This window comes from Hippocampus zosterae, chromosome 5, assembly GCF_025434085.1.
Source record: "Hippocampus zosterae strain Florida chromosome 5, ASM2543408v3, whole genome shotgun sequence".
Classification (NCBI taxonomy): Eukaryota; Metazoa; Chordata; class Actinopteri; order Syngnathiformes; family Syngnathidae; genus Hippocampus; species Hippocampus zosterae.
This window is the reverse complement of record NC_067455.1, coordinates 25,047,080-25,063,196: the sequence shown is the minus strand read 5'-3', so window position 1 is coordinate 25,063,196 and position 16,117 is coordinate 25,047,080. Positions and strand designations below refer to the sequence as shown.

The 16,117-nt window shown below is 41.0% G+C and overlaps 2 protein-coding genes across 2 annotated transcripts; one reads left to right on the top strand and one right to left on the bottom strand.

Moving 5' to 3' along the window:
• The first annotated feature begins 955 nt into the window (after positions 1-955).
• Positions 956-2,260, top strand: si:dkey-29b11.3 (actin-binding Rho-activating protein-like). The gene is made up of 2 exons (XM_052064880.1): positions 956-1,149; positions 1,317-2,260. Exon 2 carries the CDS (start codon positions 1,348-1,350, stop codon positions 1,828-1,830), a length of 483 nt encoding a protein of 160 aa, XP_051920840.1. The 5' UTR covers positions 956-1,149; positions 1,317-1,347; the 3' UTR covers positions 1,831-2,260.
• Positions 2,261-2,403: 143 nt separating this feature from the next.
• hint3 (histidine triad nucleotide binding protein 3) lies at positions 2,404-13,719 on the bottom strand. Its single transcript, XM_052064871.1, has 6 exons — positions 13,541-13,719; positions 13,098-13,215; positions 11,989-12,058; positions 7,584-7,710; positions 5,877-7,118; positions 2,404-4,951 (listed from the first exon to the last, which is right to left on the bottom strand). Exons 1-5 carry the CDS (start codon positions 13,676-13,678, stop codon positions 7,071-7,073), a joined length of 501 nt encoding a protein of 166 aa, XP_051920831.1. The 5' UTR covers positions 13,679-13,719; the 3' UTR covers positions 2,404-4,951; positions 5,877-7,070.
• Between the last annotated feature and the right edge of the window lie 2,398 nt (positions 13,720-16,117).

Genomic DNA, 16,117 nt, shown 5'->3' with positions numbered 1-16,117 from the left:
GCAAGGTTAAAACATCCCATAGATCAGGCTCCACAAATAACGTGCACAGGCACATCAGAAATGTCCACCCATCAGTACAATTTGAAGCGAAAAGACAAGCAAGGGAACCAGCTATTAATGAAGGTGCTAGTGTGTCTGCAACTGTTGCTGCTGCTGCAATGTCACAACTGCCTACATGTACAACCCAGAGCTCTATGAGCCACTTTATGCAAAAAGCTATAAAACCAGTACAACAGAACACAATTGACGAGATTTTTGGGTAAAATGATTGCAAGGGATTTTCATCCATTTTGTGTTGGCTGTGTGTTGTCGCAACATCTGTCCCCTCAGAGAGAAACTTCTCCAAAACGGGGCAAATATTAACAGAGAGGAGAAAGAGGATCAACCCCTCAAAGCTGAGGCACTTGGTTTTTCTTCATGCTAATCTTCGCTAAAGACAGGCTAAAACCTTTACCTGGATGCTGCTTTTTTCTTTTTGTTTTACAAATTTTAATTTATAATTTGTTGTGTGGTATTCAAAGCTTACTTATGTTGTTTTACTGTAAATTGTTAAAAGCTTATAAATATACACATTCAGAGATTGGAACTTTTTGACGACCTCGTTTTGAGATGGTTCTTTGTACTTTGTTTTTATTTTCGTAGCACTCCATGTTGCGTATGTTCAGAAGAATAAAAAATAAGCCATATAAACAATAAATATTTGATATAATGTCTATTTTTTGCATTAGTACTTCATTTTACACATAATATTACGTTATTTTTGGTATTATATTAATTTAAGCAACAAAAAAACGAGGAGCCATTTGGGAGCCGAAAGAGCCGGCTCTTTTTAGGGAGCCGATCCAAAAGAGCCGGCCCTCTAAAAGGAGCCGGAATTCCCATCACTAGTTCATTCCCGGTTGTAATCTGCTTTACCTCAACGGGGTAGGCTCTCGGCTATCCTGTCTTCTCCCCGCTGCGATTGGCTAGTTGCGTCATCTCGAAGCGCTCATTGGTTGTCACAGCAGTTTACTGACTGTATGAACACTTGCTTTTGTCAGCAATCCTGCCACAGTAGTGACAGGAGCTTTTTTTAATATCACTACTGTAATCACTATGCACTTTCGCTGAAGTAAACTTTTATTGCACGGGACGCTAACAGTTTGAGATGTAAGTTTCAACGCGTTTAATATTTTATATACCATTCCTTAAACGTTTTATTATGTACAAGGGAGATTTTTTTGTCAACCAGTTTATTGTTCAAATGATAAGCAATAATACTCCACGATAGAGGTTTGACTTGAACTTCAACATTTCTTCTCCAAACAATTCAACAGGAAACTGTAACATCCAGAGAGCTCCAGCATCATGGATGGAGCTAATTCTCCTGCTCAATTCACGGATGGCAAAGCAGTGTGCATGGTGTCTGTCAAAGGCCTGAAGGACAACTGGCAGAAATGGTCCGATAATCACCAGGAATACCAGAAGCTCAACCCCTTCAGTCACGACACCAGGCCCACGGCAGCTCCTCAGAGGGGTCACGATGACTATGGCAGGCCCCTGCAAGGCTCATTGACCGCACACCGTGGGGAGGATGCTCACACACACATCAGCCGAGAGGTTCAGGAGTTGTGTAAAGTGATTAAAGACATCGGGGTGCAGAGCCACAATGCTGCGCATGGGAGGGATATCTCGGTAGAATTTGGCAAGCTGTTTGAGCATTATGTGACTATCTCTAACAAACTGGTGGGGATTCTTCTCAGAGCCCGGAAGCAGAAGCTTGTTAACTTTGAGGGGGAGATGTTATGGCAAGGGAAAGATGACCATGTTGTGATTACTCTCTTGCAATGACCAAAACAAGAGTCATTTTGCATGCCGCCGTTGTAGTTGCCTTTTAGTCACAGGAATGAAAATCAAAGTGTGAGACAATTACCGGTGTGTAATGTTAGATCTATACTTTTCATGGTTGTTAAATCATTAAAACAAATGGGAGTTTATGGCTAATGTTGTAAGTACATCAATGTAGGTTTTAAGTCTTTAAACTAATACATTAAAAGATAATACAACTCATGGTTTATAACAGGCCAGAGTCACTCCTTCGCCAGTAGCATTGTTTCATGTATGAAACACAGTGCCAGACTACGGTTCACATTTTTGCTGTTTAAAAGTGTTACAAAAATGAAGTAAAAATAACATGGTGCTACAATGTACATTTTTAATGAATATTTTACAAACTGCTGTTGTTAAAAGTAAAGCAGCATGTAATGTTTTTTTTTTTTCACGACCGTAGTTAGTGGATTGATGAAGATGTTCAGACATTTAGACATGCATTCTTGAATAAATCAAATTAGATTTTATAAAGTGCAGTTTGTTTTGGGAGTGTGGCGGGCCAATATGAAATTATGTAATGACCAGTCAAAAAAGGTGTGTTTAATATTTAATCACAATATATTAATGCTTCTTAAAGTGGATACATTTTTACATTTTACAATTCCCTGCCTTTACATTCACAATTACATGCAGTGCTCGACAGAAATGATTAGAGAGGGGAAAAAAGCATGATTTTGTTATTTATGTGATGGTCTTGCTGGTGTCACGAGCAGCAAAACAGGTAAAAGTCAAATAACTAAACCTTTGGCTAATAAGGGTATGTATGCGTCTCTCCACAAAAGACGATTCAATGCAGTTTTCAAATGTTATGTGCAAAATGATTCAAGGACGGTTCAATCTGGAAGGGGAACGATTCAATTCGACTCGGTATGAAATGTATCAGTTCATTTCGATTACATTTCGATTTGATAATGTATGGCTCAGTTCAAGAAGGTATGAAGCGATGACTTAATAGTTATTTTACTCACATTTGAATGAAATTGTCAGTACTGTAAATGTGCCATCTACTTCAAAGATAGAGTACTGTATATATCTCATTCAATAAGTATCTCAATACATTTCAAAGTAGGATGATTCGATCCGCTTCAATTCGATGTATTGGCATCTTTAAAATCAAAAACAGTTTTCTGGTTCAAATCCGTTTTTGTTGCACTCCTACTGGGTAACCCACTGTACCAACTAAGCCACAGCCACCGAGGAACACCATCATCCTATTGCTACCCTGCTGGTTGATGGTGACACCAGCAAGAAGAGCTGATCACCAGCTATCACCGGCTTCTGGCAGGGCCCCGACAAACATGATGACCCCTTCCCGGGCAGCTGTAAACGCAGTTCACAGAGCAAGTTTCCCTGTGATGGAAGGTTCGGCTATTTGAATCTTGGCTGTTTTGTTTTTACTGCTGGTCTTCCTAGTGACACAAGTAAGACCAACATTCAAACAACAAAATCATGTCAAGTCATGTAACACCTTTATTGTCAAATGTGCTGTACAGCACATATGAAATTTCCTCCCTCTTAAATGCTGGTCTATGCTGGGTTTTTCTTCGACATGGGTAGGCAACACTGTTACAGTTGTGAGAAAACCTTACATTTCTTTTCAGATTCAAATCTTTTCAATGGCATACTATTGTATATGACACATCCACAAATTTGGTCCGTTGCTGTGCCATAAAAATGTGGTTTGCAAATGTGAATCGAAATGGTAATTTTCAAACAAATGTACTTCAATGGGAAGTAAACTCAAAATGTATACAATAATTAGTTCTATGCAGCCCAAGTAGCCTAAACACAACACTCAAGATTTTTTTGCACCTCACAAACTTACAGATGGAAAAAAAAATCAATGAATCTTTGCATGTGTACATGAACAAGCTTTTGACCATTTCCTTCGCTCAGGGTTATTATACATACTATACTTAACATGAAGTGTCAGGATTACTTTGCTTGTTTCTACATAAAAGGCAACCTATGAATACAATACAATACATGCCGATTTATATAGCGCTTTCACAACAGTGGCAGCTGTAACAAAGCGCTTAACAAAACAGTTAACATAAAGTAAAATAATAAACACAACACATAACATAAAACACGGACCGTCATGCAGTCCTTAGTAGATTCTGTACTCAAACCCCCTCTGCCTACTTGCTCAGATTCTTCACCCGAGATGTGCAACAGATTCCTTCAGTTTTTCATTGATAAGGTCACTACAGCTAGGACTCCGGTCTCAAATACCGCATCTGACCCCGCTGTCCATGTTCCATGTTCAGCTGTACTAAATTCTTTTGATACTGTGTCCTTGGCGCTTTTGGAGGATGTAGTTCGCCAGACCAAGCCATCTGGCTCCCCTTGCGACTCTCTTCCCCCATGCTTCTTTCAGGAGGTTCTCCCGAGTGTTGGTGCATCGGTCTTGGATATCATCAACAGCAGCCTTCCTTCTGGTGTAGTTCCCCAACAGTTTAAACATGCTGTGGTCCAACCCTTGATCAAGAAATCTGGTCTTGATCCAGATGTGCTGTCAAGTTACAGGCCCATTTCCAAACTGCCTTTTATTTCCAAAATTCTGGAAAAAGTGGTGCACATGCAGTTGAAACTTTTCTTGGATGAACATAACATCTTGGAGGTCTTCCAGTCAGGTTTCAAGACGATGCACAGCACGGAGTCAGCCCTGTTACGCGTTTCTAATGACATCCTCCTGGCAAATGACTCTGGAGACCACGTGTGTCTGGTTTTATTGGACTTAACTGCAGCATTTGATACAGTGGATCACAGTATTCTGCTGACTCGTTTGCAGCACTTGGTGGGCATTGGCGGCAGTGCTCTTGAGTGGTTTAGGTCCTATCTAGCTGACAAGACCTTTTGTGTCAGCCTTGGCTGCTCTGAGTCACACACTGCTCCCCTGTCATGTGGTGTTCTACAGGGCTCAATTCTGGGGCCTTTGCTGTTCTCGTTGTATCTGCTCCCATTGGGTTCCATCTTAAGGAAACATGGTATTCCCTTCCACTGCTATGCAGATGACTGCCAGATCTATGTCCCACTGACCAAGAAAGACGCCTTCTCATTAAGGCCACTCCTATCATGTCTGGAAGAAATCAAAAACTGGATGGCACAACATTTCACGAAATTCAACGAAAAGAAGACAGAGGTGATATTGGTTGGTCCCAGTGGCCCTTGTACATTCCATCCTGTAGACTTGGGCCCCCTGTCTCCTTATCTGAAGTCAACGGTCTCAAACTTGGGCCTTAAACTGGACAGTGATTTCAAACTCGATCGGCAAATTGGTGCCGTTGTTAAATCAAGCTTCTTTCACCTTAGACAGCTGACCAAAATAAAACCTCTCCTCTCACATGAACACTTTGAGACAGTAATTCATGCCTTTGTCACATCCTGGCTGGATTACTGCAATGCCTTGTACTTTGGAGTCAGCCAGTCCTCCATTAAGCGCCTTCAGCTGGTCCAGAATGCCGCTGCTCGCCTCTTGACTGGTACTCGTAAGAGGGAGCATATAACTCCCACTCTGGCATCCCTTCACTGGCTCCCCATTCATTTTAGAGTTATTTTCAAGATCCTCCTCTTTGTTTTCTAATCTCTGAATAATCTCGCGCCACCTTACCTCTCTGAGCTCATCCGCCCCTACACACCTGCCCGGCGCCTCAGGTCTGTGGACCAGTCTTTGTTACAGGTACCAAGAGCTAAACTGAGGCTCAGAGGGGATCGAGCCTTTTCTGTTGCTGGTCCCTCTCTCTGGAATGACCTCCCACTGAACATTCGGCAAGCCTCCCCGCTGCCCATCTTTAAAGCCCTCCTCAAAACTCACTTGTATTCTTTGGCGTTCGACTCAGCATGATTTGTCCTTGATTTTACTGCTTGGTGCTTTCCACCGCCTTTATTACCGATTCGTCTTACTGTTTATTGTGCATGTTAAATCGCTCCATGTACAGCACTTTGTATGCAGCGATGGCTGTTCGAAAGTGCTCTATAAATACTGTTGACTTGACTTGACTTACCACTTTTCCGTCACACGCTTTGTTGTTTGAAGCAGTTTGAGATGAAAGAGGAGAGAATCAAAGTGTCCTTTAACCATTGGATCAGAGACGTCATGCTCAAATGTGCACACGTCGGCTACAAGCTAAGTTTCAAAGTCAGCAAGAAGCTGTAGCATCCATTGCCGAAAAAGAGATTGGTTCACTTCTCCTGTCCCATGGAAATCCATTTCAATTCCAAGCGGCGACTCTCGGTTCCAAATACGCATCGGCGGTCTGCGCCAACGCTCCTCTCTCCACATCCTCAACTTCAGCAGCCATCCATCCAGCCGCACCAACGCCGACTGTCCAACAGCGCCGACACGGCCACTGAACAAAATGTTGTGAAAAATGCTGCCCATTACAGGCGCAAAAAACACAAGCACCCCAGGTCTGTCCAGCAACGACAGTCAATGACGCCGACATTCCTCCCAATCAAAGTCTCTGCTGGTACAGGCGTGCTGCCGAGAAGGCGCAACCATCAAGCACAGATACTTCTCCTTTGACGAATGTCGTGGCCAAAAAGCGCTGAAAACAGTCCATATCAGTCAGTAGTTCATGCAGATGTTATTTGATCCTCCAAGTCTTGTTTTCAATGTTACAAAACACCCAGTAGAGATGCCACATAGCTGAGGCATACATTGTAATTTGTTTTGCCGGCACACACTCCCGTAGAAATACATGGCCATGGGTGTACACGGTGGTCTCAAATTGCCCATGGCACATGCACAGCCATCTACATGATGCACAAGGGAAATCTTGCAGTTTACCAGCCAATGTCATACGTGGGCCCCAGTGAGTCAATTTATGTTTATGTGAGGTCAAGTATGGCGTGCGCTCCATCCAACCGCCCTAATTTTAACGCAAATGAGAAAGGCCGCCACGAAGCCACAACAGTGCGCACACCCCGTTACATCCAATTCTACCTGTGCAAAGTCGAGCAAAACACCAAAAGAAAAAAAACACCACCAATGCACAAAGTTAGACTGCACTTGGTGCAAGAGTTGCGCTGGGAATGAAAATGGGGCCCATGGTATAAATTCCTGAGTTGGTATCGTTTCAACTAAAAACAATTGTTTATGTTGGGAAAAACAAAGAAGATGCATAATGTTTTATCATTTGCCTCAATTTAAACACAAGGCACAGGGGCACTAACTGATATTAATCCGATGTACATATTCAGCTGGTTTCTTCTTTTGAGTTGAGAAGCTCTATCAGTTGCTCAACCTGAAAAACAGTCAAATAAAATAATTGTACAAGTGCTATTTCTTTCTCCTTAACAAGAAAATGCAAATAGAGTAGTGCATGAGAGAGTATTATTAACACAGATGGAATGTCAGAGACAAAATTATCAACATGACAGTGAGACTCGAGAATAACCATATTTTGCATAATTATTTGATGATCTATCAAACCATCATCTACCTTTCATTACATTCAGGGTGTTTGGGCAACAGTTGCAGCTGACTGTGGCTTAGAAGGGGACGTAACCAATCACATGACATATCATGATAATAACACCCACAGACAATTTAGAGTCTCCAATTCACCTAACATGCATTTCGTAATGTGAGGGAAATTTGGAGTACCCAGATCACTAACCACAATCAACTGAGCTGCCATATAGGGTAATATCCTCATATGTACAACCCTACGAAAGAACAACGCATAATTATATTGCTGATAGCTTACTGTAATGAACCAGTAAGAATTTAGTCTGTAGAACAGGCGTGACATGAAGCTCATCTGGCTGGCAGGTGCCAGAACATGAAGGTGTAGATGTGTGACTGAACAGAAAGGGGGCCAATGGAACCCAAACCTGCAGAGAAAGGAAATGGAATAAGAACCAGAAACAAGTAGAAACTTGGATGTACAGCAGTGTTTGGACAATACACAAATATAATAAAAAGGCCCACTCTTTGGAAAGCCATTGGAGCATTTACTTATTGTCCTTGATGTACAGTTTAAGGTCGATGTACTAACTCGCGTGCATATTGTCATCATTGGTAAGACACTTCTGCAAACTAGTTGAATGACTAGGACGAACTAGGAAGAAAGTAATGCTTCCCCCCTACACATGCCACAGTAGGCCCACAAGTATACACATTTACAGCTTACTGGTCAACTACTGTGCAGCACTTGTCGCATTAATTGGCCCAACGAGATGTCATGCACTATTAGCCTCCCAATCAAGGATATTAAATATATGCTTTCAAAAAAGCCATGTGAGCCTATAGGGAGATATTCTCCCGTTTGCGTTGACAATAAGCACCGGCATTTATTTTATTGTAGTTTTTTTGCACCTGGCTTTCGGAATTCCAAGGTGTGACGTTTCCCCATCCAGACTTCTGACACACCCACTACAGGTAACCTGGAAAATTATGTGCAATCGAAGAGACAATATTTGGTGAAGTCTAAGGGTGGCCCTGATTTCCAGATTGTGGAGATTTAAAGAGACGTTAATTGCACTGAGATCCATTTAGAAAAGATTTCACAATTTAAATGTGATTGTGTCGTGCATCTGGAATTTATACTGATCGTTGCCAGTGACGTGTGCGCGGCAGTTCTACAGTTTTTTTTCCATTGAATTTTTAACGAAGCCAATACAATTTAATCAGAATACAATAAGAAGCCGGTGCAAAATCAGTCAGAGTTGATGAGACTGCCAAGCACGGCTGCTTCATTTAGGGGAGGAGCTGAAAATGATGACGTTCAAAGCCTCGATGGCTGGTGTACCACCTGACCGATTCTGGAAATGATTCAGATTGTTGCAGGATGTTTGACAGGTTTGCCCTTCAGGTGGTGGATCTATTCAATTCTGTGTGTGTGTGTGTGTGTGTGTGTGTGTGTGTATGTGTGTGTGTGTGTGTGTGTGTGTGTGTGTGTGTGTGTGTGTGTGTGCGCGCGCGCGCGTTTTGCATCATGGCCATCTCATTGTTTGGACAAAAATATCATAGTTTGGAAACTTTGGTAAGTGTTACAGTCGTGTTTAATTTAGTTTGAGATAGTTTGGTTGTGCGAATGTACAGTCACCACGCACGCAAACACACACACACACACACACACACACACACACCTGGGAATCCTGACAAAAGAGGGTGAATGTGGTGTCCGTAACAGGGCAAGGTTTAACATAGCGGTTGAGGACGCAACTTTCAAAACAGTGGACAGTCGAGGTGTGATTTCGAGCCCCTCAGGCTGTCTTGTTTTTATACTTTAAATTCACTGTTTATTTTATTTAACAGTAAGGTGTTTGTGTTTCGTGTAAAGTGTGTACAATAAAAACATCTATACAGGGAAACTCCGACAACAAAATCATGTTTGCAGCAAGAAATTTTTCACAACAGGGTATTTTCACTGCAGCATATTTGATCTCAGATGTAAACACACACACACACACACACACGCACACCCGCACGCACGCGCGCACACACACACACACACACACAAACGTATGTGTACTCTTGATTTTTATTCCAATAGTGCGTATGAGCACACAATTGACACTTCACATAGTCAGTGTAGAAAGAAAAAAAGGGAAAGAAATTGCGAAATTTACGATCAGCATTAACTTTCACTTACATCAATTTCTTGGATAATGTCTTTTATTTTGCTTACTCCATCTTTAATTTTGATCACTTTTACCCTCTCTTCCAGCATTAGAGCGCTTCTTGTCTTCGCTGCTTGACATCCAAAGGTCCGTTTTGTAGCCATTTTAGCAATGCAACATTCATGCTGCGTCTAAATCTAACAATAACAAATACTTCCTGGACCCGGTGGCTTTTCTTTCTACCATCTCAATGGCTCTAATTCGACCTCACCTCGATCGCCACTCAAGACAGCGTTGCTCAGCTGATGTCATGCAATAAACTTTTAAAGCCAGCCATGGGACACTGCGTAGTCCTCGATGGCCATAGTTAGCGCGATGGAACTCGCCTTCTCTCTAATTAACGCTCCAGTTAGCGTAAAGTTTTTAGCATGATAACAAGTAAAGCATTCCAGCAAACGTTCGTTTATTTGACTGTCCGTCAAGCCATAAACAATTTACTCTGAACAGCTAATCGGATGCATTCCACTCTATCTTCCACGGATCTAGCTACAGTATCAACACACATAGATAGTGAGGTCCCTCTTGGCCAATCGGAGGCCTGGATGATGCTCGGTAAGCCAATGGCAGAGCAGATATGAGTATGTTGCGTTCAGGATACTCGGAGCTGCGAACGAAATAAAAATCATTCACTATGTAAACCAGTGTGGTTGTTGCCGTTACCGTTTCCGAACGAAGCAGTAGAGGTCGCTGTTGGATTAGACTTCACTGTAGTGAATCTCTTCGCGAGGCAAGAGCAGAGAAAAAGATTTCGTATAACACAATAGGGTTTTTTTCATTGTATGGGGTGCAGGAGAGTGTGAATGGGGTTAATGCATGAAGATTCTTTCACACTAGGGGGTATTTTCGCCCATGTAGGTTTCGTTGTAGGAAAGTTTCCCTGTATTGGGAAGGAAAAAAATGCTGTTGTGAAATGCGATGTATGAATAAATTTCTATTTGATGGTATCATGTGACTTACTCACACAATAAATATATCATATTACCCCGATACATTTTATGTCGAGAAATTATTTCGTCATGCATTTTTTTTTGCAATTCGTCATGCCCAAGATTTAAAACAGGCGCAAAAATGATCTATGCTTCAGTGCATCACAGATTTGGGGTGTTCACACGGCACACATTTGCTCTGGTGCTGCACCAATGTACCGATATTTTGTTGCGATATATCTTACACCGGAGCAAATTTTGGGGAGCGTTCACGCGTATAAAGCCGCTGAGCGTGTTAACCCTGGCGCAGCCCCACTTGCGTTCACACGACAGTTTCTACAGTGGTGCAAAACAAAGAGCTGTCGTGTTGGTCCTTTTTAAAACATACACAACTCAAGCAACTACTGTACATGCACGGCCTTCTCCTTCTCAGTCTCCATGCCTTCTGCTTGAGGGGCATTCAATGACCGCCCCCGAAAATGTAAATCAATGATGACTTTAATGACACTCAGAAAAGCAAACATAATACGCCAAACAGAAAATCATGAGGAAATCACAAAATAAATTCTATGGGGGGGTTGTGAACACACAACAGAGGAACAAACTACATGAACAACTCAGAGACAGTACAGTCTCCTACAAAAAGAAATATGACGGAAGTACAACCGAGCACGAAAGCAACACATTCTAGCCATATGTAATCAACTCTTCTCATGCGTAGCGAGGCTACTCCCCGCGCAAACGAGCATTTTCTCCGGAGCAAATTTTTAAACCACCTCCTAGAGCGGGGTTGAATTTGCTCCGGTTTAAGCTGTCTTCAGGGGCTACACCGGTGTAACTTTGCACATGTGAACGCTCTACTGGGCCAGCATCGCAGCAAATGTTGCTGTGTGAACACCCCTATTGTGTGGGTAAGCTATAGCAGCCTGTAATTATACACATGGACAGTCGGTGGTTTCATGTGCACATGAAGCATCAAGAAATGAACCATTTCTGGAACCAAATTGCTGAAATGGTGCGAGCCTCCTGGGGCTTCATCTCGCCATCAGTAATATACTGTAATTAGTTCACATTCTCTTGTAGGTGTAATGTAGTAGGGATGTTTTACTGTTTTCTCCCACAATTTGGTGCTTAATTTTGTCATATGGTCCCAAAATTGTAACATGTTACAGGACTCAGTAACTGTAAAAATATTACAAAAATAACGATTACGTTACTTTGTCACTGCCCAAATGTAATATATCCCAACCCCAATGCTGCATACTAGTACATATCTAGAATACAATACCTAATTATAATAGCTCAAATGGCTTGCCATACCACTGACAACAAAAAGGAATAACACCAGTTATGTAGCAACTGGTCAGACAGGTACTATGAAAACTGCTTACCAGACCAAAACCAAGCAGAGGTTTTATAATGCCAAGTTGTATAAATTTCGTAATTTACTGATTTTTACTGTTCCAATGTACAATAGTTTTATGCTCAAACAATTCAAAAAAAATGTTGGAAGACCACTAAATTGTATTGGGTAAGTGTTGTGTGCTTGAATGTAGCTCACCTGACGTCACTCAGATCAGTCACATTGTTTTTCTGTAGAATTTCCTTCCCTATCTCCACCATTTGCTTCACTGAATATGACAACAAACACAATTACTCGTAACTTTCCATCAAAACTTCTTTTTAACAAACATACAGTACATATTAAACTAGTAAGCTGTTAATATATACAACATGAACATGGAAAAGTTGATAACGGTAGGTACAGTGGATATAAAAATTCTACATACCCCTGTCCAAACCAGGTTTTTGTAATATTTTTTCCAACAATAATTTAACCTCAATAACCTGAACAACTCAATTTTTTTAAACATAAAACTTTGAGAAAGCAGTGAGTAAAAATACACAACTGAGATAACGTGGTTGCACACGAGGGCACACCTTCAGTAGAAGATTAAAATTTTGGAATGGCGCAGCCAGAGTCCATATCTGAATCTGATGAAACATATTTGGAGTCATCTAAAAATTGCTGTGCACAAGAGATGCCTTCAGAAATTTGGAACATTTTTGCAGCTGAGAGTGGGCAATTACTTGCCACACTGATGTGGTGGGGGCAAATTCCACATTCGTGGTCAGGTGGTACGTTATTTTCTGGTTGGCATGAAAACGCATAGTGGCAACATGGCAAACATTTTAAATCCTAAAACTGACTGAGCAGCACACTGTAGAGTTAGCTACAGGAGCTACTGTTTCTCCTTGTGTTAGACAATAAAAACCTGCCATTTTGAACTTGATAAGTACTATCACTAAACTACATAATATATATACTACAAACCTGTTACACAACTCCAGGATATCACTCGTTTGTCATAAGAGTTTTGTTTTTCCTGGCAGATGGCATTCTTGGAGCTTGTAAAACACTCTCAGTGGAATCTGCTATGCCATTTAACCTTTCCAACAGAAATGTTTGGTATGTTGCCAAGGACTGATGACTGAGCCAAAAAGAAGTACCGGTAATACAAACCATTGGTACTGCCACAAATTTCTCATTTTATGGCATCCATATTTTTGCAATCACAGACACCCCTTATTATTTTTAGCGATCATTTCAGTCAGTTGACTGCCACATGCAGAAACAACAACATACAAATATGTGAAATGTGACTTTACCCAAGGGAACGTGTTCTTTGCGAAGTGTTTTGCAGTTTCCAACATGTTTAGTCGGGACAACGAGGTAATGGTGCGGCGCTCCAGGCTTGATGTCTCTGAAACATGAGATATCCTCATCCTGTGGTAAACAATGGAGAACTTTAGATCCAGTACGATACTGGGAGGCCCATAAATATTCACTTCAGCATAACTTGCTTTCTAACCACAGATGTACTTGTTGTAGTACAAACGCCGAGCAAACTCTTTTTAAACAAGAGATGGCTCGAGTGAACCTTCCCGTGTATTAAACACATTAATACAGGAACAGAATATGAGGCAGACAATTCTGTTAACAAACCGTAGAACGAAGACGTAAGTGTTAGGTGACTCGACTAGAACAACATGCTAGGTAGCGAGTCAAATATAATATTGCAATGTTATACTGTTTATAAAATTGTTCTCACACAGTGGAGAAGTTCAGTGTCCATTTCATGATTAACAATCCTGCAAAAAATACATTTTTTGTCATATCCTTCGGCTAAAACTTTGTTCTCGAAAATACCCGGCTCAGTTTGTGTCACGGTAAATCTGCTCGGCTCCATTTTGAAGAGTGAGACAGGAAGACCAACACAGTCAATCCCAGAAGTCATCGAACTCCTAAAAGGTAAGCAAATAATAATAATAATAATAATAATAATAATAATAATAATAATAATAATAATAATAATAATAATAATAATAATAATAATAATAATAATAATAATAATACATTTCATTTATAAGCGCCTTCAACACACTCAAGGACACTTTACAACCAAAACAAGATACAGCGCGTTCGGATAGATGTTCACTGCTTTGACATCGACCCTTCGGAAACTATCAGCGTCCTCTTTTGTGTCCACTTTTTTACACCATGTCCCGGAATCCGGAACGGATTAATATTTAAAAAATCCGACTTCTAACTAGGAAAAGTTTGAGCTGGGAGGTATGAGTTGCACAGTCGGAGAAAAAAAGTATATTTTTTTAAACACTTGAACAATTCAATTGACAAACAAACAAGGATGTTGGCAGGAGCAAAGCATACAAAACATGGAGAATTATCAAATAGAACATATATACAACCTCATGAACTTCTTAAAACATGTCAGGGAGTTTACACAACGTATACAAATCAAACAAGAAATATAACGTAAGATATTGATTAAACTAATTTAAATTTCGGGGAGACTAGGACAATGCTTCCACCGAGCAGGCATACAGTAGGGGTGACTTTAGGTGAATGCCTTTGGCTCAAATTTGTAATTGCTCAGATCCACTTGTTGTCAGTGTGGAATAAAGACGTTTTTACAGTCAATCGTGTGTGCTCCTTTTGACTGCCACAAAATAATATAAAGTTTTTAATAATGATATGTTTTCACAGCTTCTGGTTTTGTACAAACAAACACCGTAGAGAAATAGTTGTTTTTGGATACATAAAATTCAACAGAAGTTGGTTTCTTATGCATAAATGTTGATCTAGGGGTGTAAAATTTTGCCAAAAATTATAAAAAGATTTATTAAGTAAAATTGCGCATGGGCAGTTCAATCAAAATCAATAATACCAAATCAGATCTGTTTCCAGAGTCAGGAGAAGTGGGGATGAATATCATTGATAATAAAATTGTGTCAAATTGTACCACAGCTGTTTTGTAAATGAACACGACCAAAACAAATGGATGAATGTTTTTCTTTACTCACTGGGAAATCTGCACCGGCTTGAAACTGTTTGTGCATCAAGTGATTTGGTGAAATGAATGAAATGGTTTGAAAATAACATATTCATTTGTTTATATAACTAAAGGAAATTGTGCAGAAGGTTTTCTGGAAGTCAAAATTTGTTGTGATGAACCAGATCAACAATTTATTGGAACAGCCATCTATTCGCCTCTCTGGCCTTTGAGGTCAGAAATAGGACAATCCAAGTGCGATGAGTCCGATGACGCACCTTCATGGAATGCATCATAAATCCGTGCCTTGATGCTCACTTTTCCAAGTGCATTGGGGGTAGTTGTGAGTGCACTACAGTATATATACAGTATTTTCTTTTGGCCATTGGGACACCCTACAAAATTACGTGATCCCTTACGAGTGCTCTTATTAGGAAATACCAGGGTGTTCCAAAGGTCTTGGGCACATTTTAAGTCTCCATATCTCCTTAACTATAAATGGTAGTAAGATAAAGTGTTGTGCCTTTTTATAGGTAACAAGCTGGTTCGCCGCCCTCCGGGCGGCTCATCAGCTAGTTCCTGCGGAAGGCTGGTAAGGTGGTGGTTCGCCGCCCTCCAGGCGGCTCATCAGCTAGCTCCTGCGGAAGGCTGGTAAGGTGGGCCTTCGGCCCACAAAAGTGTTGTTGCTTGGTTCATCTTTTTGTTCATCTTCATTGCTTATCGCGAAAATAAAGAGATGTTTAGCTCTACTAAATAACTAACAATTTCATTGCAATGCTTGTGGGTAGACAACATTTTTTCGCTAAGATGCCCGTGCGATCGTAGTGAGCCACTGCCTGAGCGGCGCAGTGGCGGCGCGCAGCGGCGCGGTGAAGTAGGTACGTTTTGAAAAGGGACAGACGGAAGGACAGACCGCGTGCGGGACGACGCGCAATATATATATATATAAGATTACATTAAGTTTTTCAGAAGGCTTTAGATTTTTTTTATTTCTTCTCAGACCAATTAACGGCGTTCACTCAACCAGAAAAGGCGTTTTGTGTGCTTGAATTTGCAAAAACTGAATTCTGGATTGTTTTTGTTCAACGTGCATGTAGTTTTGATATGAAGAGACCAGTCCTGATGAGCTTGAAAGTGGTTTTTACTCAGCAGCACCAAGAACGAGTTACCGGCTTCCTCGTGTTTGCTAATCAACAACCGAGCTCCCGCGACACCTTGTGGACGGGTGGCATAACAGCGGGTTAGAATGGCTAAGTAATTGGGACGTTATACAAAATAATAAACAGATCTACATCCCTCCTTTTAAATCTTTTTTTCTTTTTTTTTTTATACACA